At 54.5% G+C, this 26,374-nt stretch overlaps 1 protein-coding gene across 2 annotated transcripts; it reads right to left on the bottom strand.

The window, feature by feature from the left end:
* Positions 1 to 22,233: 22,233 nt before the first annotated feature.
* On the bottom strand, positions 22,234 to 25,272 carry SPANXN2 (SPANX family member N2). 2 transcript variants are annotated; one of them, XM_086879510.1, is made up of 2 exons: positions 23,863 to 25,272; positions 22,234 to 23,747 (listed from the first exon to the last, which is right to left on the bottom strand). In XM_086879510.1, the coding sequence occupies exon 2, from the start codon at positions 23,720 to 23,722 to the stop codon at positions 22,535 to 22,537; it is 1,188 nt and encodes a 395-aa protein (XP_086735636.1). In that variant the 5' UTR covers positions 23,723 to 23,747; positions 23,863 to 25,272; the 3' UTR covers positions 22,234 to 22,534. The 2 variants fall into 2 exon arrangements, with proteins under 2 accessions (XP_086735636.1, XP_086735635.1); XM_086879509.1 differs by having other exon boundaries at positions 23,803 to 25,220.
* Between the last annotated feature and the right edge of the window lie 1,102 nt (positions 25,273 to 26,374).

Raw genomic sequence — 26,374 nt, 5'->3', positions numbered from 1 at the left:
GCTTCCCCTGAGGGGTGACGGGAATGGCCCTGTCCCAAAGAAAAGCTGGAGCTGAGGCCCGTCCGACACTGCCGGGAATCCTCCCCGGGAATCCTGTCCCAGGAATCCTGCCCGAGAATCCTGCTCTGGGAATCCTGTCCTGGGAATCCTCCCCGGGAATCCTGTCCTGGGAATCCTGCTCTGGGAATCCTGCCTGGGAATCCTGTCCTGGAATCCTGCTCTGGGAATCCTCCCTGGGAATCCTCCCTGGGAATTCTGCTCTGGAATCCTGCTCTGGGAATTCTGCTCTGGAATCCCTCCCGGGAATCCTCCCCGGGAATCCTGCCCCGGGAATCCTGCTCTGGGAATCCTCCCCGGGAATCCTCCCCAGGAATCCTGCTCTGGGAATCCTGCCCGGGAATCCTGCTCTGGGAATCCTCCCCGGGAATCCTGCTCTGGGAATCCTCCCCGGGAATCCTGCTCTGGGAATCCTGCTCTGGGAATCCTGTCCTGGGAATCCTCCCCTGGGAATCCTCCCCGGGAATCCTGTCTGGGAATCCTGTCCTGGAATCCTGCTCTGGGAATCCTGCCTGGGAATCCTGCTCTGGGAATCCTGTCCTGGGAATCCTCCCCGGGAATCCTGTCTGGGAATCCTGTCCTGGAATCCTCCCTGAGAATCCTGTCCTGGGAATTCTGCTCTGGAATCCTGCTCTGGGAATCCTGTCCCGGGAATCCTCCCCGGGAATCCTGTCCCGGGAATCCTGCTCTGGGAATCCTGCTCTGGAATCCTGCTCTGGAATCCTGCCCCGGGAATCCTGCCCCGGGAATCCTGCTCTGGGAATCCTGCTCTGGAATCCTGCCCTGGGAATCCTGCCCCGGGAATCCTGCCCTGGGAATCCTGCTCTGGGAATCCTGCTCTGGGAATCCTGCCCTGGGAATCCTGCTCTGGGAATCCTGCCCCGGGAATCCTGTCCTGGGAATCCTGTCCCGGGAATCTTGCTCTGGAATCCTGCCCTGGGAATCCTGCTCTGGAATCCTGCCCCAGGAATCCCGTCCGGGAATCCTGTCCCGGGAACACCGGCGTGCCTTTCTTCTCCCTGACCCCACAGAGAGGAGAGAAGGGTCGGGACGGGGGGCTGTTAACTGGGGGAGGGGAGAAGCCGCCCCACATCCCAGCTCAGCCCAGCAGCCAGAGAGCTGCGGGATTCTCTTCCCCTTAGGCAGAGCCTTTCAGCGCATCCCCAGCTCAGGAGCGCTCGGCTAAGCCCGGCTGAAGCTGAGAGGATTTGAGCATCTGCCCCTCTCTCCCTAAGGCCGGGTTTGAGCCCCCTGAAGGGCTGCGGGGCGGGGCAGCTGCAGGAGCCGCTCCCTTCCCTTCCCTTCCCTTCCCTTCCCTTCCCTTCCCTTCCCTTCCCTTCCCTTCCCTTCCCTTCCCTTCCCTTCCCTTCCCTTCCCTTCCCTTCCCTTCCCTTCCCTTCCCTTCCCTTCCCTTCCCTTCCCTTCCCTTCCCTTCCCTTCCCTTCCCTTCCCTTCCCTTCCCTTCCCTTCCCTTCCCTTCCCTTCCCTTCCCTTCCCTTCCCTTCCCTTCCCTTCCCTTCCCTTCCCTTCCCTTCCCTTCCCTTCCCTTCCCTTCCCTTCCCTTCCCTTCCCTTCCCTTCCCTTCCCTTCCCTTCCCTTCCCTTCCCTTCCCTTCCCTTCCCTTCCCTTCCCTTCCCTTCCCTTCCCTTCCCTTCCCTTCCCTTCCCTTCCCTTCCCTTCCCTTCCCTTCCCTTCCCTTCCCTTCCCTTCCCTTCCCTTCCCTTCCCTTCCCTTCCCTTCCCCCCTTTTCCCCCTTCCCCCCTTTTCCCCCTTTTCCCCCTTTTCCCTCTCCCCATTCCCCTTTCCCTTTCCCTTTCCCCATTCCCCATTCCCCATTTCCCATTCCCATCCTGGCTCTCCATCCCCGGGGATTCCCGCAGGGATCCGGTGCTCGGTGCCATTGGGGTGAGGAGCGGCTCCCGCCCGGGGCCCCCCGGGAGCGTCCCCTCTCTGCTCCCCTGGATGTGGGTGACAAGGGCCGGGGGCCGGGGCTCGTGTCCCCCAGGGAGGGTGACAATCCCCGGGAGAGGGCCAGGGGCCGCTCAGGTGGCTGCTCCGGCCCTGCCTCCGCCAGACGCCAAATCCCAGCCGGCAAATGCAGCTCCATTCTTTTCCCCCCTTTTTCTCCCTTCAATGCGGGCTACGAGGCTACTGCCAAAAACATATCCAGCACAATCAAACATCAGATGGTGACTCCTTTCCCACAGCTTGTGTGAGTGAAAACAGTGAAATTATACCCATGTTTTAGCGGCGAATCCCCTGGTGTTCGAGCGAGGCAAGCCCAGCACAGGGCTCTTGTTCTCCTGCTTTTTGTTCCTGGACTTGCACTGTTTTTAGCACTGGACACCATTCAGCCCCCATTCAGCATTGTATGTCACTTCACATATGGTTCATCCGCTCCAAATGTGTGCATGTACCCAGAAAATGCAGCTTTTCATTATGTATTCTCTATGTAACAGAAAAGATTAAGATGTAAGCCCGGTGAATGCAGCAGGAATTAGTTGGACAGATGAATAAGGGAAAAATGAATCTGGAATGACGGCGGATTTAGTCTAATGATGGTGGGAGGGCGGTAAGAACTTGGTGGTAGGTTTCAGCCCTTTTAATCCCAGCCTGTGTGTGTATTTTGGCAGGAGAAATGTTTCTTCAGAACCACATCCAGAGGGATACAGTAAAAACACTTTTAACCCACTCCACATGAAAGGCACCAGAATTGTCAGGCGGCGCAACGCCCGCGCCACCCCAAACCCCGCTCACGTTCGGGGCGCTCCCGGTGAACACCCCGCGGAATTTGGACAATAAACATAAACCTCCCCCCAAACCTCCATGAAAGCCTGGGACACCGGCCCTGAATTTATGCATTTCATTCACTTATTCCTCCTCTCCAGATATCATTTCCATGAATATCCACTAATGAGGAAGCCTTTGATGCAACTCGGAGAGGGGATTTCAGTTTTAAAAAGGAGAATAAAAGGACTGAGTGCTGAAGTTTCCTCGCCCCCTCTGCCCACAAATGCTCCCCTCAAACGTGCCCGACGATGAGCTAAAGATATTTTTTAAATTCAGGCGTTTGTGCCCAGAGGATGGAGGCTGGAAGTGTGGAGATAAATAGAAAAGCTCGTTTGATAGCGGCCGTTTCCAGAGCTTGGCAGAAAACAAGGAAGGAGAGAAACCCCGAGCCTCAATGGGAACATTTGGAGTTAAGCTCGCTTCCTACAACAGCTTGCACAGGGAGAAAGAGATTTGATTTTATTTATTTATTTTCTTTTTTCGGATTGAAAATCGACATTTGCATCACAATGGAGATATTTCAAAAGTATAAACACAAAGGGCTGCAACTTCAGAGCCTCGCGGGTCAGCTGGCTCCTCTGGCTCCTCGGTGGGCAGCACATCCTCTCCCGGAGCCGGGAAAGAGGGGTTTGCCATCCTAAGAGGGGTTTGCCATCCTCAGTGGGGTTTGATCCTGAGTGGGGTTTGATCCTGAGTGGGGTTTGGCATCCTCAGTGGGGTTTGCCATCCTGAGAGGGGTTTGCCATCCTGAGTGGGGTCTGGCATCCTGAGAGGGGTTTGATCCTCAGTGGGGTTTGATCCTGAGAGGGGTTTGATCCTGACAGGAGTTTGAGCCCGAGAGGGGTTTGATCCTGAGTGGGGTTTGATCCTGAGTGGGGTTTGATCCTGAGAGGGGTTTGCCATCCCAAGAGGGGTTTGATCCCAAGAGGGGTTTGATCCCGAGTGGGGTTTGATCCTGAGTGGGGTTTGATCCTGACAGGGGTTTGATCCCAAGTGGGGTTTGATCCCAAGTGGGGTTTGATTCTGAGCAGGCTTTGCCATCCCCAGCAGGATTTGCAATCCCAAGTGGGGTTTGATCCCTAGCAGGGTTTGCCATCCCCAGAGGAATTTGCCATCCCAAGAGGAATTTGCCATCCCAAGAGGAATTTGCCATCCCCAGTTGGATTTGCCATCCCAAATGGAATTGCCATCCCCAGGGGGATTTGCCATCCCAAGAAGAATTTGCCATCCCAAGAGGAATTTGCCATCCCCAGTGGGATTTGCCATCCCAAGAGGAATTTGCCATCCCAAGAAGGATTTTCCATCCCCAGTTGGATTTGCCATCCCAAATGGAATTGCCATCCCCAGTGGGATTTGCCATCCCCAGTGGGATTTGCCGTCCCAAGGGGGATTTGCCATCCCCAGTGGGATTTGCCATCCCAAGAAGGATTTGCCATCCCAAGGGGGATTTGCCATCCCCAGTGGGATTTGCCATCCCCAGTGGGATTTGCCATCCCAAGGGGGATTTGCCATCCCAAGAAGGATTTGCCATCCCAAGGGGGATTTGCCATCCCAAGCAGCAGCAGGGAATTCCCAGAGGTGCTCAGGGCCAGAAGAGTTTCCTTCAGTGACTTCTGGCTCCCGGGAAATCCAAAGCAAACCCCACACATTTGAAAGGCACCGTTTGAATTTTCTCTCCCTTTAGGGGTTTGAATCCAATAAGATTTCACAGAATATATTTTCTCCCTTTGAGAAATAAAAATAAATTCATCTGAGCAGGGAAACCTCTGGATAAATAACAATTCCTGCTGCCAGAGATATTCTGACACGTCCTGTGCACGTGGAGGGCTCTCAGCTGTCCCTGTCAGCCTAAAAAATAAGGAAAAAATCCTCCTCCTGTGTCTGTTCAATACATTTTGATTGAAAAGAAAATAAAAGGTAATAAAAATCCCAGTAGTATTTTTAAAAATATCTCCCTGCCTTCCCACAAAAGGATTTTAAGGATTAATCCTTTTAAGAAGCGGAAAAAAACCTTTCTAGTTACTGACAAGGAAATTAAATATATTAAATATACCTTAAATGATGTAATTAAATATCTGGTCCTGTGAAGAAATGAAAATAAAAATTTAATTTTTAATTGCAATTCCTCAAAGTCAAAATGGTGACAATTGAGAAATGTCCCCACAGAGCCAGGGGGTTCCTCTTTGGGTGGAGCCTGAAACACTCAGGCATTCAATGTTTACATCTCAATTTCACCATTCTGACAAAATCTCCAAAACTCACCAAAATCAGTGGCCCAAATTAGACAAACCAGTTTATTTCACCAGTTCATTTTACCACTTTATTATTTCTTATTTCACCCCCTTTTCTCATCCTCCCATGAGGAGTCACATCCCTGGCTGGGACTGGTTTAAACCCCACAACATCTGCCTCCCTTTCTGTCTCCTCTTCCGTGGGTTTGGGTTTAAAATTTAGAACCAGAGCAGAAATTCCAGCTTGGCCTCAGCCCAAAGGCAGGCTCACATCGTGCTTCAAACCCCAAGAAATCATTTCTGCCTCTTTCCCCATGGATTCAGGTTGGAATTTGGAGCTGGAGCCCAGCTGGATTCCCTGGGAGCCAGACCCAGCCTGGAGCATGGAAAACCCAAACTCCTGGAGCTGCAAGAGCTCCTCCCGAGGAGGGCAGGGCTCTGGGGCCCGGCCTTTTATCCCAAATGACTTCTGCTCCTCTTCCTTGGGGACAGGGAGGCACAGGGGGTCCTGTCTGGATTCCAGCATTTCCAGCTTCCTGCCTGGATTCCAGCTGCTCTCCAGCATTTCCAGCATTTCCAGCATTTCCAGCATTTCCAGATTCCTGTCTGGATTCCAGCATTTCCAGCTTCCTGCCTGGATTCCAACTGCTCTCTGGCATTTCCAGCATTTCCAGCATTTCCAGCATTTCCAGCATTTCCAGGTTCCTGTCTGGATTCCAACATTTCCAGCATTTCCAGATTCCTGTCTGGATTCAAACATTTCCAGCATTTCCAGCATTTCCAGCATTTCCAGCATTTCCAGCATTTCCAGATTCCTGTCTGGATTCCAACATTTCCAGCATTTCCAGATTCCTGTCTGGATTCAAACATTTCCAGCATTTCCAGCATTTCCAGCATTTCCAGCATTTCCAGCATTTCCAGCATTTCCAGATTCCTGTCTGGATTCCAACTGCTCTCTGGCATTTCCAGCATTTCCAGCATTTCCAGATTCCTGTCTGGATTCCAACTGCTCTCTGGCATTTCCAGCATTTCCAGCATTTCCAGATTCCTGTCTGGATTCCAACATTTCCAGCAATTCCAGCATTTCCAGCATTTCCAGCATTTCCAGATTCCTGTCTGGATTCAAACATTTCCAGCATTTCCAGCATTTCCAGCATTTCCAGCATTTCCAGGTTCCTGCCTGGATTCCAACTGCTCTCCAGCATTTCCAGCATTTCCAGCAATTCCAGATTCCTGTCTGGATTCCAACATTTCCAGCATTTCCAGATTCCTGTCTGGATTCCAGCATTTCCAGCATTTCCAGCATTTCCAGCATTTCCAGCATTTCCAGGTCCCTCCCTGGATTCCAGCTGCTCTCCAGACCTCCCAATCCAGGCACTTCAAACATTGGTGGTGTTTTGGTCCCACAGTTAATTTACCAACTTTCACAGTGTTATTTGTGTTTCCCCTACTTGTGCACCTGGAATTTTTTAGGGAATTTTATTTTTCCCCTGCTGCAGGACCATGGATTGAGGGGAAACTCATTAAGTCACAATTCTTCATTAAAAGCCAAGGACAAATTGGAGGCTGCGGGTGCCACCCTGGCCTTGTCCTCATCCTTCTCATGTGTTGTCCTAATAAGTAGATGGGACTTAGTTTAATTTATGCAGAAAAATCTATTCTTTATTATATAACTCATTTTTATATTGTTTTTACAGACTTTGTGTTTAATTGGCTGGAAGTTTTCCTGTTACTCGATTTGTTGGTTAGTAAACAGCATTTCACATGTTTATTAAATCTCTTTCTTCTTGGATTGTTTACATATCCTCTTCATTGATTCTTAGGGGATCAATGTCTTGTTTTTGTAGGTGTAAACTTATTTTCCTCAGGAAAAGAATAAATATTTGTGTGCACTGATTTTTATTTTTCTGATCTGTTCCATGGGAAGAAACAGATCAGCTGTCAGCTATACTCAGCTGAATTTGTGGGTTTGTATTGAATTGTTCACATTCCCCAGTGTGTGGATTCAGCTCGAGGATGAGGAGGGGAAGGTCCCTCTGCAGCCTGGTGCTGCTTTCTGGGGGAGAGGAGTTTTTGGAGCGTCCCCATCTCCCTTTCTGCTCCCAGCCCGAGGTGTCACCGAGCTGTCCCCAGAGCTGCACAGACCCAGGGCAGGAATCTCTGCAAAAGTGAACGGGGCTAAAACTCCCCAGATCTCAGTTCCTGGACTTTAGGAAGGGATTCCTGAATTTGGGATGTGGCTGGCACAGCTGAGGGGTTTCCTGTGTACCAGGAAAACCTGACAAACCCCTCATCTGCTTTTCCAGGAAACAGCAGTGTTCTCCAGGATCAGAGAAATCCCAGAATCCTGGAATTCCTGAGGCTGGAAAAGCCCTCGCAGCCCAGGGAGTCCCAGCTGTGCCCGATGCCCACCTTGTCCCCAGCCCAGAGCCCTGAGTGCCACGTCCAGCCCTTCCTTGGGCACCTGCAGGGATGGGCACTGCAAAGCTCCCTGGGCAGCCCCTGCCAAGGCCTGAGCTCCCTTTCCATGGGCAAATTCCTGCTGCTGCCCACCCTGAGCCTCCCCTGGCCCAGCCTGAGGCCTGAGCTCTCCTCCTGTCCCTGCTGTCCAGGGAGCTCACCCAGCACTGACTTCACCACCACCTTTTAATAATTCTGCAGAGGTCATATTGATTTTCCAGCCTCTAATCACATGGAATATTTTATCCATTATGGAGCAGCAAGTTTGAAAGCCTTGGCTGCTTATTTAATTTCAGCAGGCAGACAATTCCCAGCAGAGCTGTGAAACTTGATCTGTGTCATCTTCTGAGCCCACACAGAACATCCCAGCCCCTGCTGCTCCAGCCCTGATTGATGGCACACACTGGGGTGGGCAAAGCTCAGCTCAGAGCCAGGCTGGGAGCAGATCCAGGCTTGCTTTGAACCTTGTGGAGGTTTCTCACTGACTTGTTTGGGTTGGAGAAACCTCAAATCCCACCCATTCCCAGCCCTGCCATGGCAGGGACACCTCCCACTGTCCCAGCTGCTCCCAATGTCCAGCCTGGCCTTGGGCACTGCCAGGGATCCAGGGGCAGCCCCAGCAGCTCTGGCAATTCCATCCCAGCCCCTGCCCACCCTGCCAGGGAACAATTCCTGCCCAAGATCCCAAGATCCAGCCCTGCCCTCTGCCACGGTGGAAGGGGAGGGACAGGCCAGGACAAATCCTGGCAATGTGGTGATGCCAGAGCTGCAGAACATCTCAGCTGGCTCTGGCATTGGTGGGGGTGATCTGGGCACAGGTAATGCCAAACTGCTCCAAAACCACAAAACTCCTGGACATTTCCTACTTCTGCCTGTGGCCCGATGCCTCAGCTCACTCAGCAACGTCTCCTGTGTCCCTCCAGCTGGTGAGGAAGGGATTTGGTGAGGGATCACTTCAGTGCCAGCAGGCAGCTCCCGGGAAGGTGCCCCTGAGTGAAGCTAAGGACCATGGAGGGGATTTCTACAACTCCAGAGAGTGCTCAGAGGGGTTTTCTGTCTGGGAGTGCCCTTCCTCTTCTGAGCCTTTGGCTTTTCCCTTGTGAGTGCTTGGTGCTCAGCCTCAGCTTCGTTTCCAGGTCATGTTGGCACTGCTCTGCACCAGCAGCCTGCAAAGTCTGCACGTGGAATTTTTCCTTTTCTGGCTGGAACTGGGCTGCAGAGCCCCTTGGTGAGGGCAGCTGGGAGGGAGCAGGGTGAGCACATCCCCAGGGATCTCCCTGCTCTGTCACACCACCCTTGGTCCTTCGTGCTGCTTTTTCCTCTGCAAGGCCAAGGCTCCAAATCTCAGGGCAGTGTGGGGATGCTGCTGCTTGCTGTCCCCTCTTGAGGACAGCCCCTGTCCCCTGTTGAGGACAGCCCCTGTCCCCTGAGGCTGGCAGGGACTGGGGAGGAGAGCAGGGCTGGCACTGGGGACTTTGCTTTGGCTCAGAGCTGCCCCTCACCAGTTTGAAGTGGTTTCTTGTGCAGGGCTGTGTTTGTTTCTGAGGCAGCAGCTGGAGCTCTGCTCTGATGCTGGACATTGCTGCCACCACAAACAGCTCTGGATTTGCCCAGGTCTCATGGTCTGGAGATGTGAGGCACCATCAGGTTCATGTCTGGGAATGCTGCACAGGTGTCCAGATGTGGCACCTGGGACACAGCTCAGGGGTGCTGCTGCTGCTGGGTTGGGCTCCAGTTGGACTAAATGATCCTGAAGGTCTCTCCCAACCCTGGTGACTGTGAATTCTGTGATTTTCCCAATTTAAAACTCTTGAAAGCCTTTTGGGCACCAGGAATTCTCATGCTCAGGCTGGCTCCCAGAACTTGATTTTACCCTCCTGGCTTTGCACTCCCAGATTGTCCAGGGCTGCTCCTTGTGTTACACCAGGAAGACATTCCAGAGAATCACGGAATCGTGGAATATCCTGAGCTGGGAGGGACCCCCAGGATCCCCCAGTGCCCCCCTGCCCTGCCCAGATCCCCCAGCAAGCCCAGCCTGGGCATCCCTGGATGCTCCTGGAGCTCTGGCAGCCTCGGGGCCGTGCCCATTCCCTGGGGAGCCTGGGCAGTGCCAGCAGCCTGTGGGGAAAGAAGAGCCTTGCCCTAAAAGCCAACCTAAATCCCTGCTGGGCCAGCTGCAGCCGCTCCCTGCTGCTGTCCCTGTGGCAGGAGCAGAGCCCGGAGCTGTCCCTGCGCTGCCCCTCGGGAGGAGCTGCAGCCCCGGGGAGCTCTGACCTCAGGCTCCTCCAGGCTGAACTGACCCAGTCACCTCGTGGGGCCCCTCCAGACCCTTCCCCATCCCCGGCTCCCTCCTTTGGACACTTTCCAACAGCTTCTGATCTTTTCTGGAGCCCCCCAGAGCTGTCCCCAGCACTGAAGCACCCACAGAAACTTCAGCTGCTTTCTCCAGGGTAAAACAGGTTTGGTTTTTTCCAGCCCTGAATCCAAACCGAGCACAGAGCTGGGACACCCGAGCAGAGGCAGTGGCAGGAGTGGGGGACACAAAGGCTCCTCTGCACCCCACAGCTGAACTGAGGCCACCTGTGCCAGGTGGGGACAGCGGGAGATGGGTGACCCTGGTGCCTCAGTGTCCCTGGAGGATGTTCTGAGTGCTGAAGGGATGCTCTGCTCCGCAGTGCAGCTCCCCTGCCCTGGTTTGGGTGAAGGTGTTAGAAGGGGGTGCTCACCCCCCATTTCCCACTCCCCTGGCCCTGCTCTGCAGCCATGCACATCCCGTTCAGCCCCTGTCCCGTGCCCGAGCTCTCACCCCAGTGCCAACCCCACGGGCTGCTGGAGCAGCCCAGGGCTGGGGAAATCTGCTGCTGGCTCCTTGGAGCTCTCCCTCAGCTGGGCTCACTTTGTGTCACCATACTGGGGCAAGCCGGGCAGTTTTGTCACTCCAGGTTAATGTGACATCTGATGTCTGCCTTGTGTCATTGTGAGGGGCACAGCTGGATCCAGCCCAGCAACACCCACCCCGCTTGCACCCTCTCATTCTCATTTTCCAGAGCCCAGGGCCTTGTGTGTGGGAGGCCAAAAGGGCTGGAAAAAATCAATTACTGCTGCTGCAGCCCTTGGCACCCACTTTGGATGGGCAGGTAAAGGAGGGAGCAGCTGGGGCTGGTGCTGCTGGCCCTTGGCACACGGGGGGCTGAGCTGGACCAGTTAAACCAGTGAGTTAAACTGGGACTGGTGCTGCTGGCCCTCGGCACATGGGGGGCTGAGCTGGACCAGTTAAACCAGTGAGTTAAACTGGGGCTGGTGCTGCTGGCCCTCGGCACACGGGGGGCTGAGCTGGACCAGTTAAACCAGTGAGTTAAACTGGGACAGTATTTTAGTGGCTCCCAAAATAACGGGGCAGCTTTGCTTGTACAACCTGCTCACAGCCACTGCCACGCTTGGCCAGGAGCAGCCTCCGAAGCACCTTTTGGTTCTGTTTCTTTTTGTTTTGTTTCTTTTTGTTTTGTTTCTTTCCATTTTGTTTCTTTTCATTGTTTCTTTCCATTTTGTTTCTTTTAATTTTGTTTCTTTCCATTTTCTTTTAATTTTGTTTCATTTAATTTTGTTTCTTTCCACTTTGTTTCTTTCCATTTTGTTTCTTTCCATTTTGTTTCTTTCCATTTTCTTTTAATTTTGTTTCATTTAATTTTGATTCTTTCCCACTTTGTTTCTTTCCCTTTTGTTTCTTTTCATATTGTTTCTTTTAATTTTGTTTCTTTCAGGTTTTTTTCTTTTCATTTTGTTTCTTTCCCTTTTCTTTTCATTTTGTTTCTTTCCATTTCGTATCTTTCCGTTTCGTTTCTTTCCGTTCTGTTTCTTTCCCGTCTGTTGCTCTTTCCTCCTGCCCCAGATGCGCCGCCAGGGCCGCGGCGCGCGGCACCACTGGATTATCCCAGTTATTAGTGGGAATGTGGAGCTGGACCTTTCTGGGAAGGCAGCGAGGTGTCAGTTGTTAACTTAACACAGCTCTGCAGCGGCGCTGAGAGCTCAGGTCGTGACCTTATAATGGCCAACCAGCCTATTAGTTTAGCAAAGCCGGGCTCAAATGTCATTTCAGCGCCCGTCGGATGCTTGAATTTATTACCCAGGAAGCTCCCGACTTGAAAACGATAGGATTTCTTCTCCACCAGCTGCTGGAAGTCCCCCTTTTTCAAAATAATAGCGACAAATCTGCGCTTTCAACGTTCTTAACTGGTGGGGTGAGCTGTGGTGAACGAGGAGGCCGAGCAGGTACCTCATGGAACCTCCAGGAAAAGGGGGGGGAAAGGCAGGATAAAGGCAAAAAAATGGCAATCAAATTGAAATGATGAGCCCATTAAAGAATGATTTTCATTCAGGCCTCACCTTCCACGGCGTTCACATTTTTTCTGCTTAAAACTAACAGGAAACAAACTCTGCCCCTTCATCGCCCTCCTTCCCGCCCGTTATTAATTCCTGATATTTTGTGATCATTTTAGTGGAGGGGGAGAAGGGGGGGGGGAAGAAAAAGAGAGAGAGAGAGAGAGAGAGAGAGAGAGAGAGACAGGAGAGAAAACCCGACCAAAAAAATCTCGCTGCATTCAGTCCCCTGAGAATGTTGGGTCGAGTTTTTTGATCCCTGTTGCTCATTGATTTGAGGGCTGATGTAGTGCAAGGGGTCCCTATTAGTGGCGTCTGTCACTGCTGTAATGTTTTTGTTATTTTTCCTCATTTGTTCGCTCTGACATCATGTCATTACAGAATGGTGCTGTTCAGGCCCTGCCTTGGCTGTTCGTTAGCGTGTGTTTAATGAGCAGCTTAATTGAGCTGTCTACTAGGCCACCTGTCACCCTCCGGACTTATTAACATACTAATGGCCTGACATTGTCCTCGCTGACAGGCAACAGGGTTTACTGATTTGATGTCTGGACATGGGGATTTTATGCAGGAATGAGAGAGGATATTGGGAAGGAGGTTTAAAAACGCAAATTAACTCTTTGGTATCTCTGTATTTATGGCTGGCTCGGAAAAGTTCAACACAAAGTAGCCAGGGGGGGGACCCTGCTTAGCCAGAGCCACTTTGTCATCGATTGCAGCACGTTTGGTGAGGGGAAAATCTGCTTGGGGTAAGAGGAGCGGGCTTTACTTCTATTACAGTATTATTGTTGGGGCTGCTTCAAAGGAGAAATCTCCTTAAGCCCACAGGAAAGTTTTGTGACTGGGCTTTTCTCCACTGTGGCTAAACAAATGAAAGGCACGAAATTTCCAGTGAAGGGATTTAAGTGCACGACATTGTCCCCACCTTTTAAAGCCAGATGAGGACATTCAGCGCCAGTGAACACTGGGCCGGGCTCTAAAGGTTCAAAGGAGTGCCTTAAGTGCATGCAAGTCTAATAAAAACACTTGTTTTGCTTTGCTCGTTTCTGGCTGCTGTTGTTGGGTGGGTTTGTGGCCGGCCCAGGAGGAGCCGACCTTCTGTCACCGCAGAGCTCGGCTTTGCGGCAGATCCCAGCCCAGATGGGGCAGCCCCGAGTCCAGCCAGGGATAAATGAACCTCCAGGACAGCCCGGGACCTGCTCGGGGTGCAGGGAAGGGCTGGGCTGGCTGGGGCCCAGCTGGGGCTACCAGAGCCAGGGGGAGCAGAGGGGCCGTGTGGGGGGAGCCCTGGGGAAGGAGATTGGGGGGAGCACCAGGAGCTGAGGAGACACCAGGGGCTGAGGAGACACCAGGGGATGAGGAGACACCAGGGGCTGAGGAGGTACCAGGGGATGAGGAGACACCAGGAGCTGAGGAGACACCAGGGGATGAGGAGACACCAGGAGCTGAGGAGACACCAGGGGATGAGGAGACACCAGGAGCTGAGGAGACACCAGGGGATGAGGAGACACCAGGAGCTGAGGAGACACCAGGGGATGAGGAGACACCAGGGGATGAGGAGACACCAGGGGCTGAGGAGACACCAGGGGATGAGGAGACACCAGGGGATGAGGAGATACCAGGAGCTGAGGAGGTACCAGGGGATGAGGAGACACCAGGGGCTGAGGAGGTACCAGGGGATGAGGAGACACCAGGGGATGAGGAGACACCAGGGGATGAGGAGACACCAGGGGCTGAGGAGACACCAGGGGCTGAGGAGACACCAGGGGATGAGGAGACACCAGGGGCTGAGGAGACACCAGGAGCTGAGGAGACACCAGGGGATGAGGAGACACCAGGGGCTGAGGAGGTACCAGGGGATGAGGAGACACCAGGGGATGAGGAGACACCAGGGGCTGAGGAAGCACAAGGAGATGAGGAGACACCAGGGGCTGAGGAGGTACCAGGGGATGAGGAGACACCAGGAGCTGAGGAAGCACAAGGAGATGAGGAGACACCAGGAGATGAGCAGGTACCAGGAACCCGGCCCAGCACCAGCCTGATGGGCTCCCATGAGGAGCTGGGATGTGAGGCAGGGAGAGCAGGATCCTGGGGGGAAAGAGAGGTCCCACTGCTGCTGGAGAAGGGCTTGGGAAGCACCTCAACCCCAGCAGCTGAGTGTAACCACAAAGAGCTGATCAAATGGGGTGGGGGGATCCTGCCCCTCTGCTCTGCCCTCCTGAGAACCCTCCTGCAGCCAGCCCTGGGGTCCAGCACAGGGAGCACCTGGAGCTGCTGGAGAGAGCCCAGAGGAGCCACAGAGCTGCTCCAGGAGCCCTCTGGAGCCAGGCTGGGAGAGCTGGGGGTGCTCAGCTGGAGAGGAGAAGCTGCAGGGAGAGCTCAGAGCCCCTTGCAGGGCCTGAAGGGGCTCCAGGAGAGCTGGAGAGGGACTGAGGCCAAGGGCTGCAGGGCCAGGAGCCAGGGAATGGCTGCCAGGGGCAGAGGGCAGGGCTGGATCTTGGCATCTTGGGCAGGAATTGTTCCCTGGCAGGGTGGGCAGGGGCTGGGATGGAATTGCCAGAGCAGCTGGGGCTGCCCCTGGATCCCTGGCAGTGCCCAAGGCCAGGCTGGACAGAGCAGCTGGGACAGTGGGAGGTGTCCCTGCCATGGCAGGGCTGGGAATGGGTGGGATTTGAGGTCCTTCCCAACCCAAACCATTCCATGATTCCATGGAATCAGTAGCAGCATGAAACAGCCCCACCTGCAGCAGAGGTGGGAGAAGGGTCAGGAAATATCCCAGGGAGTGGTGGGGGAATTTTGGTGTCTCTGACTGAGGAACAACCACCCAGGTGTCTCCACAGGGCCCAGCACCTGGCTCCTGGTGCCCTGGGGATTTGTCACCAGCTGAGGGGACACAGAGACCTGTGGGGGCTCAGCCTCGTCCCCCTGCCCTGCCGGCCCTGGGAACTGCAGCTCCTGCCGTGTGGGGAGAGAGGTTTGCTCACTTTGGCCAAAGTTTGCTTTATGGAGCTTGGTCAGAGCCCCAGGATGCCCCAAGCCCTAGAAGAGAGCAGAGCAGGGATTTCTCACCTGTGTCTGGTGCTCATTTATTCTGGAGAGTGGAAGTTTTCTTTGCCTCAGCTGGATCTGGGTCAGGCTCCTGCAAAACCACTGCAGGAAACCAGGCTGGAAGGAACCCTGGAGCTCTCCTGGCGCCCAGGCACACCCAGCTGAGCCAGGGGAGCTCCAGCTGAAATACAGGAAGAGTTTGGATCCTCAGAGCTTGGAAATTCCCTCCTGGGGAACCTCCTGCAGCCCTCGGGGTGCCCCAGCACAGCCAAGGACTGGGAGCTGCTGGGGTGGAATTGTCCTCTAAGGACAACCTGGAGCATCCTGAGGATTCCCTGTGCCAGGAACAAGGAGCCCAAACCTGGGGAACCCTGAGCATTCCCTGTGCCAGGAACAGGGAGCCCAAACCTGGGGAACCCTGAGCATTCCCTGTGCCAGGAACAAGGAGCTCAAACCTGGGGCATCCTGAGGATTCCCTGTGCCAGGAACAGGGAGCCCAAAGGACCCTGAGCATTCCCTGTGCCATGTCCTGGAGCAGGGAGTCCACAGGCACTGGCAGCACCACTGAGCCTCAGGAAAGAGGCACCCAGCACCTACTGGTGCCATGCTGGTGGGATGTTTTTAGGATGAAACACTGGAATGATTTCACAATTCCCAGAATTCCTCATGGAAAAGAAGCACCTGTTTCCTTTGGATGCCAAACTGAGGGAATCTGAGGAGTCCCCCCCAGTGAAGTCAAGCCCTCCTGGAGCTCACTTTGCACTGGGTGCTTTATTTGGAGAGATGGAGAGCCCAAGCCCAGTCCAAGGACACCCCTGGGTGCAGGTGAGCCGCTCTGCATCCCTGAGAACAGGGATGGAAAGGTGACCAAGGACCGTGGAAGAGGAATGGAGGGAATGAATGAATGAATGAACTTAGGGGGGAAACAATGAGTTCCAGGCCTAGATTATCCCAAGAAAAGCAGCTACACTCCCAACCTGCCAGATTGCAGCAGCGGGGCAGGAGACAGAGGGATGAGAACCTCTTCAGAACCTCTCTCCTGAGCCAAACTGTTCCTGCAGGGAGCAGCAGGAGAGCTCCTGCAGCACTTGGGAACCTGAGCTCAAAGCTGCCTTATCCCACACGCTGCTTTCCACCAGGATCTGCCTTCTCCTCCCTGGCAGCGGTGCCCAAAAACGAGTGATGGGGATGCTGCAAACACCCCGGGCCTGGGCTGGGAGGGGTCAGCCCTGCACAGGCAGGAACTAAATTGGAGTTAAATTCATCAGACTCCCTGTCGGCAAAAGAAGGATTTTTGTTGCCTTTAAAAATCCAGTCCTGAAGAACTTGCAGGAAATGGGAATGTGGCACCTCTTTCCCACCTGTGGAGAGGGAAAGGTGGGCTGGTTGATGGTAAATTTAATAAGATTTAATAAATCACAGCGCTGGGGGCAGGAGAAACAGAGAAACAGTTTCCATTCCATTCTGACAGTGGCAATTCCATTAAAAGGAAGGATCCAAGGAAGCCACTTAAAAGAAACAAATAACAAAATAATTAATAGAGGAAATGAAATAAAATAAAAATGCAAATTCTGATCAAGCTGCTCCATCCTATTTCATCTCTTTTTACCCACATTTGTATTACATTCTTCACTATAATACAAAATCCAGGGTATTTCACACAGAACCTTGCTGAGAACCCAATAAAACCCAACAATGTTCCATTTCAAAAAGACAAAAATACCCAACACCGCTGGAATTTTCCTTCCTGAAGCAAAACCACAGCAAAATCCACTTGAGAGATCCCTGGAGCCAGGCTGGGATTTGCCATTTGTTGGATGCACGGTCCAGCAGGTGAATCCTGGAGAGCTCTGGGAACATCCAGTCCCATCCCACAGCTCCTGCAGCACCAGAGCTGGGACAGAAGCCAGAGCTGTGGCAGCGCTGCTGGGGCTCAGGCAGACACTGGGGTGTCCCGAAATAATGAAATCTGGGAAAACACAGCCCACACCCGGCAAGGGACTGGTAACGGGAGAGGAAATCCATGGGAAATGTTGGCTGGAATTGGAGCCTCCGGTCCCCAGGGGAGCAGCTGCTCCTCTGGGATGGGAGGATATGGAATATGGGATTTGGGGGATATGGGATTTGGGATATGGGATTTGGGAGATGTGGGGGATTTGTGACTTGGGATATGGGATTTGGGATTTGAGGGATATGGAATTTGGGGGATATGGGATATGGGGGATATGTGGGATATGGGATTTGGAGGATATGGGACTTGGGGGATATGTGACTTGGGATATGGGATTTGGGATATGGGATTTGGGATTTGAGGGATGTGGAATTTGGGGGATATGGGATTTGGGATATGGGATTTGAGGGATATGGGATTTGGAGGATATGGGATATGGGGGATATGGGATATAGGATTTGAGGGATATGGGATTTGAGGGATAAGGGGAATATGGGATTTGGGATTTGAGAGATATGGGATTTGAGGGATATGGGATTTGGGGGATATGGGATTTGGGGGATATAGGATATGGGATATTGGGGATATAGGATATGGGATATGGGATTTGGGGGATATAGGATATGGGATATTGGGGATATAGGATATGGGATATGGGATTTGGGGGTGTATAGGAAATAGTGCTTCCAGACAGGGCTTGACTCACTGCAATCCAGAGCTGAGGGGAAAATCCTTCTCCCAGACCAAGCAGCAACTTTCCATCCATGGCAGGGTTTTCCTGCTTGGTTTTAGGATAATCCCTTACCTTCCTTAGGGGGACAACGTGTTCAGGGGCTCTGCTGTCCCTTTTGTCCCCAGGGTTGGACACACAGCCAGTCTCTGCTCTTGTCCTTCCATTCATTGTTCCTTGAGCCCTTGATCCGACGGTGCCCCCGGTCATTCCCACGGGGAACTTCACTCTCTCCTTCCACAAGGAAGGCTCTTGGGTGCCTCCCACCTCTTCCTTTCCTCATGCCTTCAGGGAATCAGAATCTCCTGAGCTGGGAGGGATCTTTTCTGCCACCATCCCCTCAGCCACCCCTGGGGAGGAGGCCAGAACGTGTCCCGAAGTGCTGCCATTCCAAAGGGACACTTGCAGGCCTGTCCTCCCTGTTGGTTTTTGACCAGCCCCAGTGTGGTTCCCATCTGGGCAGCTCCTGTTTGTTCTGGGGCAGTGGGGCTGGGCTGTGTGTCCCTCACGGTGTCCCCTGAAGCTGGACACACCATGAGTCCTGTCCATGTCACACCTTGCCCCAAAACCCCTCTGTGCCACGCTGGACGTGGGCCCTGAGCTGAGGAGAGCCCTCATTGCATTCCCAGCTCTCTGCGTGGGAATCCGCTCTCCCGTCGAGCCTCCGGCACCAGCTGCTGCAGGACGGCCCCTGGGGAAGCTGGGAGCATTATTCCAAGAGGTAATTCCATCCTGGTCCTGCAGGCCAGGCCGGGCTGAGGTCAGGCCTGGTCTCTGGTCTCTGCTCTGAACTTTGCCTGGGTCAGGCGTTCGGGTTTCGCTGGGAATGGGCCCCGCACTGACCCCGGCCAGGCTGGCACAGCTGAAAATGAACAATCATTTTCAATGATTTCAAAACAATCAAATCCAGCAATGAACAGTCCTTGTCCTGATCCCAGCGTGGCCAGAGAGGACAGCAGATGTCAGGAGCAGCCAGGGCAGATGGCCTCGAGCCCTGTCCTGCTCCCAGCTCCACATCACGAGCTTCAAGGGCTCTGCCTCAAATCCTCTCAGGAAATTATCAGCCTGATATTGTTTTTCCAATTCTTGTACCCAGGGAGAAGGAACTGACAGGCTCCACTATGTTTGGATCTAATTTGGAATAAAGGAAGTGTCAGCAATCTCTGAAGTCCCGATGCCCACCTTGTCCCCAGCCCAGAGCCCTGAGTGCCACGTCCAGCCCTTCCTTGGGCACCTGCAGGGATGGGCACTGCAAAGCTCCCTGGGCAGCCCCTGCCAAGGCCTGAGCTCCCTTTCCATGGGCAAATTCCTGCTGCTGCCCACCCTGAGCCTCCCCTGGCCCAGCCTGAGGCCTGAGCTCTCCTCCTGTCCCTGTTCCCTGGCAGCAGAGCCCGACCCCCCCGGCTGTCCCCTCCTGCCAGGGACTTGTGCAGAGCCACAAGGGCCCCCTGAGCCTCCTTTGCTCCAGGCTCAGCCCCTTTCCCAGCTCCCTCAGCCCCTCCTGGGGCTCCAGCCCCTTCCCAGCTCTGTTCCCTGCCCTGGACACGCTCCAGCCCCTCCAGGGCTCTCCTGCACGAGCCACAACTGGACCCAGCCCTGGAGGTGTCCACAGTGCCCAGCAACAGGGGACAATCCCTGCCCTAGGACACCCATGGGACCATCAGGCTCTTGCCCACCTGGGTTCACCTCCAGCCACTGCCACCAGCACCCCCAGGGCAGTTTCAGCCCCTCTGCCCCAGCCTGGAGGGTTCCACGGGGTTGGTGTGCTCTGTAAAACCCTGGAATGGTTAAGGAATTCCTGCTGTGGGCAGTGATGCTGCTCCCTGGACCTGCTGCAAGCCCCAGCCATGGTGGGTTTGAGGCCAGGCTGGCTGGCTGTGTCTCCTGGAGGTGCCCCAGGAGCCCCCAGCCCCCAGCTGCTCCCCTCCTGTCCTGGCTGGAGCTCACAGGATGATCCCAACCTCATCATTCCGCTGAATTCTGCTGAATTCCCAAGCTGTTCTGACAGGTCTGGGATCAGAACTCTCCCCCCACAGCTGCCTGTATGGGACACGTTGGTTACTCCTGAAGATTCACCACTTGGAAGGGAATTTTGTTCTAAAAGCACTGCTTCAATCCTCCTCTTTGCAAGAACAATTAAATCCTGTCGTGCTGTGCTGGGGCACTGCCAAGCAAAGCCTAAATCTGGTGGCAGAGCTGAGCTGTGGTTTTAGAGTCCCTCTCCACCAGACCTGCACTTTGCTGCTCGCCCTGGATGTGCCCATGGCCACACTCCAAGCACACATTTGGAATTTAATGATTTGGGGCCCAAAAGAAGCCAAATGTGCTTTGATTTCAGATGAAAACACCAGGCTGGCACCGCTGGTGTTTGGTGACACAAGATGTCAGGCCTGCTTCAAAATTCCTTCTCTTGTCATTTTGGACCTGATTTTGCTGTTTCTTTGAATAAAACATTTCATTTTGTGGGAAGGATTTTACCCATTTGGTTGAATATTTGATGCAGTACAATGTCTTTATTAGAAACTGGAGATCTCCTTAAGATTTTTGGCCCTGGTAGTTATTTAGTTTTGGTCTCTAGATCTCCCGAAGTGATCATTCCCAATAAAAGTCACCCTGGATAATGCTGATTGTCCTGGAGGTCTTGGTTAAAAAGAGAAACCTGCAGCGTGTCCAGAATTCCCTCCCTTGCTGAGCCAGCCCGGGAAGTGGCTCTGGTGCTGGAACTGTGGGCTCCAGCAGAGGATAAAACCCCAGATGAGGGGAGCTCAGGCACATCCAGCTCTGGATTTCCAGCCGTGTGGGTGACTCGGCAAAGGTGAGCAGCTGCCTCCAAGAGATGCCCTGCAGAGATCCCAAGGGATTCAGAGCTGTTCCAGGGGGAGGGAGCACAGAGAGCTGAAATCCCACCATGAACCCAGGGGAGAGGAAGTGAATCCGAGTTCCTCTGTGGCTGTTAGGTTTATTGTCCCCACAGCTCGGGTTTGGGACCCTCCTGTCCACTGCTGCAGCCACCCTTTGGTCAACACCCCTTGCAGGGCCTGAAGGGGCTCCAGGAGAGCTGGAGAGAGACAATTGCCAAGGGCTGCAGGGCCAGGAGCCAGGGAATGGCTGCCAGGGGCAGAGGGCAGGGCTGGATCTTGGGATCTTGGGCAGGAATTGTTCCCTGGCAGGGTGGGCAGGGGCTGGGATGGAATTGCCAGAGCAGCTGGGGCTGCCCCTGGATCCCTGGCAGTGCCCAAGGCCAGGCTGGACATTGGGAGCAGCTGGGACAGTGGGAGGTGTCCCTGCCATGGCAGGGCTGGGAATGGGTGGGATTTGGGGTCTCTCCAATCCAAACCAGTCTGGGATTCCCTGATGCCATGAACAACTCTGTGTAAGGATTTATCCCGTCCCATTTTCTTCCTTCTCCTTTTCCTCTGCCCCCCTGCAGCCACATGGAGACAGAAAGTGTTCATGGAGATTGTCTGATCTCTTCACGGGACTGTCCAGATCCATCACTGGGGAAGTGACCCAAAAACGCCATTGGTGGTGTGCCCCTGGCCATGGGCAGCGGCAGAGCGGGGCCGGGCTGGCTCGGCTGCCCAGCCCTGCTGCAAAGGCTTCCCAGCACACTTCTCTCTCCAGCCCTGCTGCAAAGGCTTCCCAGCACACTTCTCTCTCCAGCCCTGCTGCAAAGGCTTCCCAGCACACTTCTCTCTCCAGCCCTGCTGCAAAGGCTTCCCAGCACACTTCTCTCTCCAGCCCTGCTGCAAAGGCTTCCCAGCACACTTCTCTCTCCAGCCCTGCTGCAAAGGCTTCCCAGCACACTTCTCTCTCAGCCGGCCTCAACGGGCGCCTTTCGTTTGCCTGCAGAGAGCAGGGCCAGCCCTGCCCTGCCGGCCCAGCCGGGAACTCTCCCGCTGCCGCTGGGGCTCAGCACTCCCTGCTCACAGGGGACTCACTGGCACCCAGCGTCAGAATCCATGGGCACCTCGCACAGACGGGACATCAAATCTGGAGACGCTTTTCTTGGCCCTTACAAACTTGCTTAGCAAAAATAGACAAATTCTTCTCTTACTCCAACAGTGTTCTCTCCTTCTTAGGTTATTTTCTGGGAAATCAGAATGTATCATAATTACAACATATGGCATAATCATGTTTTATATCATAGTACCATAATGTAAAAATACAGTCTGTAATAAATACAAATTATTTGGTAATTTCATTTATTCATTTGAGCTCTTCTTCATTTATGGATTCTAAACTACTTCTTCTTCTTCTCCTACTTCTTCTTCTTCTTCTTCTATACACCTTCTTCTTACTACTCTTCCTTTCCTTTTCTTCTATGTATTTTAAACTTCAAATTCTTACTTTTCTTAATCTTCATCTATGCATTTCAAAATTCAAATTCCTATTCCTATTAATCTTCTACATTGTGAAATTCTTATTCTTACTCCTATTCCTATCCTTATTCTTATTTCTCTTCTTCCTCTACTTCTAGGTATTTTTAAAACTCTTATGACTATTCTTTTTCTCCTATGTATCTTCAAAGTATTCCTCCTCCTCGTCCTCTTCTTCTTCTCCTTCTCCTGCTTCTTCATCTTCTTCTTCGCCTTATTCGTCTTCTACATCATCTCAGTCTTCTTCATCTTCTTTGTCTTATTCATCTTTAGCATCCTCATCTTCTTCGTCTTCATCTTCTTGGCCTTCTTCATCTTGGTCGCCCTCTTCATCTTCATTTCCTTCCCCTTCTTCATCATCTTCTTCCTCTTCCCCATGGTCACCGCCTCCTTTGTGCTCCTCTTCCTGTTCCCGTTGGTGTCCCAGCTCCCGTTGGTGTTGGCCGCCCCGTGTGAGCCGCAGTCCTGCCGGGAGGGAGGCTGTGGGAGCAATCCCTGCTCTCGGTGCCCTGTTTTACTCCTCCGGCTGTGGCCTCAGGCAGGAGCAGAGGAACAGCGCCCGCAGCGCCCGCCTGAAGCGGGAGGGACGTTTCTCGGAGACCCGGCTCTGTGCCTCTGGCTCCTCTGCACCGAGAGGCTGCCGGGGCTTCTCCTTAGCAGCTGCCAGCTCGGGCAGGGCACGGGCTGCCTCTGCTGCCGGCCCTGCACCCACATGCCTGGAGCTGGGTCCCTCCAGGGGATCCTCATCATCCACCAGGCCCACGTGGTTATTCCACACCTTGGCCCGGGTGCCATCTTCCCCTCGGGACATCTTTCGGTCTCTGCAGCGCTTCCTTCTAGAAAGCAGAAGGTCACCGACTATGAAACCGAGGAATGACATGGAGCACAACACCTCTTCCAAACGGGCCTCCACATTCTCCTTCCACCGTTTCCACAGTTTGGAGGACAGTAATTCGTATCCATAATCTTCGTACTCTTCCTCTGTGGGTCGACAGCATTCCTCCTCCTCCTCCTCGATTCCATAATCATTGGGGAAATAGGCATCCAGCCATTCCTGCACCTTCTGATGCCACGACATTTCCTCCATTCCTGGCAGTTCACGTGATGAGCCCAGAACTCTCTCCATTCCACCAAGCAGGGCCATCCTTGGTATCTCTTCATCCTCATCTTCTTCCCAATGGGAGAGCTCTTCATCCTCATCTTCTTCCCAGTGAAAGAGCTCTTCATCCTCATCTTCTTCCCAATGGGAGAGATCTTCATCCTCAGCTTCTTCCCATTGGGACATGCCCTGGACACCACAGTCTTCCCCAGAGCACAGCTGGGAATAATCTTTGACCTCTTCTGGGGAAACCTTCTCACCCTCGTTGCTCTGCCCTTGGGACAGCTCTTTGTCACTCTCTGTTTGTGACAGCTCCTTGTCACTCTCTCTGTCCCCTGCACTGCTCTCAATGTCCTCTGGCACTGGGGACAGCTCCTCATCAGTTGGGCTGTCCCCTGAAATTACCTCAGTGCTTTCTTCCGCTGGAGACCGCTCCTGACCACTCATGCTGTCCCCTCGAAAGACATCGATGTCCTCTGACACTTGGGACAGCCCCAGGTCACTCATGCTGTCCTCTGCAATGTCCTCAATGTCCTTTCCAACTGGGGACAGCTCCTGGTCACTCATGCTGTCGCCTGGAATCACCTCGATGGCCTCTTCCATTGAGGACACCCCTGGCTCACTGTTGCTGTCCCCAGGAGAGAGCTCAGTGGCCTCTTCTACTGGGGACAGCTCCAGGTTACTCCTGCTGTCCCCTGGAGAGAGCTCAGTGGCCTCTTCTATTGGGGACAGCTCCTCATTACTTGTGCTGTCCACTGGAGAGAGCTCACTGTCATCTTCCACTGGGGACAGCTCCAGGTCACTCCTGCTGTCCCCTGGAGAGAGCTCAATGTCCTCTGTCACTGGGGACAGCTCCTGGTCACTGTCACTTTCCCCTCGGGACAGCTCATTGTTATGCCATTTTCCTGGAGCTGTGCCCGTGAGGCTGCGCTCCACGACTCGAGCCCCCGAGGGGATGGGTGGCACAGGCTGCAGCTGCCAGCTTGGGGACACACGGGCTGTGCCCTCCTGGGCCACCCTGAGCGGGGGCAAGAGCACCCTGGGCACGGGGGTGTGTGGCTGCCCAGGACAGGGGCTGCAGGGCTGGGGCCCCTTCTCTCCTGCGCTCCCCAGCTCTGTGCCCTGGCTGTGAGTGTGCCTGGGACTCACCAGGCAGGGCAGCGGTGGCAGTGGTGGCAGCTGTGGCAGTCTTGGCAGCGGTGACAGTGGTGGCAGCTGTGGCAGCGGTGACAGCTGTGGCAGTCTTGGCAGCGGTGACAGTGGTGGCAGCTGTGGCAGCGGTGGCAGCCTGTCCCCACAGTGGGACAGGGCCTGGCTCTGGCTGCCCTGCGGTGCTGCCTGTGGCTGCCTGAGCTCCACTGGTGAGACCGATGGTCTGTTAAGGTTTTTGGGTCCCACCTTTGGCTGCCTCACCTCCACCAGTGGCAGCTTGAGGGGCACCTGTGAGGAGGATGAGGACACGTGGGACGGAGACGGCTCCCTTGGCAAAGCAAAGATCCTGGCCTTCTCCGTCCGCTGGCCTCTCCTTCCTGCCTCATCCCTCTCTCTTGGCCTCCTCCGCAGGCTCAGCAGGTGGCCTTGGGTGGGCTGGGAGTTGGGATTCTCTTTCTCTCTGTCCATCTTCCGTGTAATCTGATGTAATGTCCACTGTCTTCTCATGAAGAGAGACGCAGGGAGCTGCTTCCTCCTGAGAGAGCGGCTCTCCTGGGACTGGGCACCCCACGGCTCTGCGCCCCTTGGATACCCTCAGCCAGGCTGGGGCTCCCTGATGTCACAAGGCTCTCTGGCCACCACCGTGTCCCGCATCACAGAGGGCCCTGACCCCACGCGCCCGTGTCACAAAGGGCCACCCCCGGCAGCCCACCAGCAGCGCAGCGGGCAGGAAGCGGCCCGGAGCAGCCCCCGGACCCGTGGCCTTGTGGCCCCTGCTGTGCCCAGAGCCCTGAGAGGCTTTGGCCACGCTGGCACACGTGTGCCAGCCCCAGCCCCGCACTGCAGAGCCCGGCCTTTGCAGCCTGCGCTGCGCCGGCCACGAGCAATTGGCCTTTGCAGCGCCGTGCCAGGGAGCCGTGGGCAGCGGCTGCAGGTGCCGCGGGAGGCCGGGGAGCAGGGCTGGCCCTCAGGGCTCTGCCCGGCCAGCGGGGCTCGTGGCTGCCTTCAGCAGTGACACGCAGGGGCACCGAGCGCAGCCGCGGCGCCTCGGCCGGGCCCGGGGAGCTCAGCGGCCCAGGGGCACCACGCGAGGCCGGGGCCACCTGGCTCGGGGCAATGGCCGCGGCCCCGACTCTCGCAGCTCTCCCCTCGGCCGTGCGGCGCCACGGGGCCAGAGCCCGGGCCCGGGGCTCGCTCCCTGCTGCCAGCAGGGCGCTGCCGAGGGCTCCCCGCCCGCCGGGGCCGGGGCCGGCCGCTGAGGGAGCGGCGCCGCCATTGCTGCCGCCCTCAGGGGCTCTGAGGGGAGCGCGGCTCCCGCCGGCCCCGCTCCGCCCGCACGGGCAACAAAAGCACGGAGCACAAAGACACACGGCGCTCCAAGTGTGTCCGTGCCCTTCCAAATGCATTCGGACAGCGGCCCCAAGGGCTGCGCTCGGCTGTGCCAGCATCGCCACACGGCCCCGTTGGGTGACATGGGACACGAAACCCACAGGCTTTAGTCTGCTTGGGGTAAACGAGTTTTTTCGTTTACTTGGGACAGAAAACCCCTACTGATTACACTATTCTCTTCTGCACTGGTCTTAAAAGGCATAACGATGCTAGAAAGTTATAATTAGAGATACATGTGGCTCAAAAGTCATAAAGAGGTAGTTAGGAGCAACAGAACTACTGACAAAAGACTTAATAAAACTATGCTATAAACTACTTACACAGTTTTGTCACTTGTTGTTCTTCTCATTTTGAACTTTCAAATTTATTTCTTGTTGTCCATTCATTCTGGAAGCCTCGAAGCCAAACTGAGCAGCATCAATTAAAAATCAACAGCTGGGTCCAAGGCTTCAGGATCGCTGTGAACTCCCGCAGGACTCGCTCGCTTCAGACAAGCACAAGAGCACCTCTGGTTCCCGAGGCTGCACAGCAGCACGCCAGGAGTAAAATCAGAGTTACTCCTGATTTCATCGCCTTGCCGTGCATCATTTATCCAGAACCTCCTCCAAGTGCGCCGAGGGAGAGGAGACAGATCAAGTGTGGTTCTGGATAATCTGTTTTCTCTCCAACTTTCCCACTCCTGGCATTGCTTTCACATGCCAACCTGCAGCTGAG

The sequence above is a fragment of the Cyanistes caeruleus genome, chromosome 3, assembly GCF_971803275.1.
Source record: "Cyanistes caeruleus chromosome 3, bCyaCae1.hap1.1, whole genome shotgun sequence".
NCBI classification, from domain to species: domain Eukaryota; kingdom Metazoa; phylum Chordata; class Aves; order Passeriformes; family Paridae; genus Cyanistes; species Cyanistes caeruleus.
The sequence above is the reverse complement of the archived record's forward strand: the minus strand, read 5'-3'. Positions and strand labels throughout refer to the sequence as shown.

What these genes read in the sequence shown, in the direction of transcription:
- SPANXN2 (XM_086879510.1), bottom strand. Translation starts at nt 23,722, where the DNA reads ATGGAAGAGGCCATCGAGGTGATTCCAGGCGACAGCATGAGTGACCAG.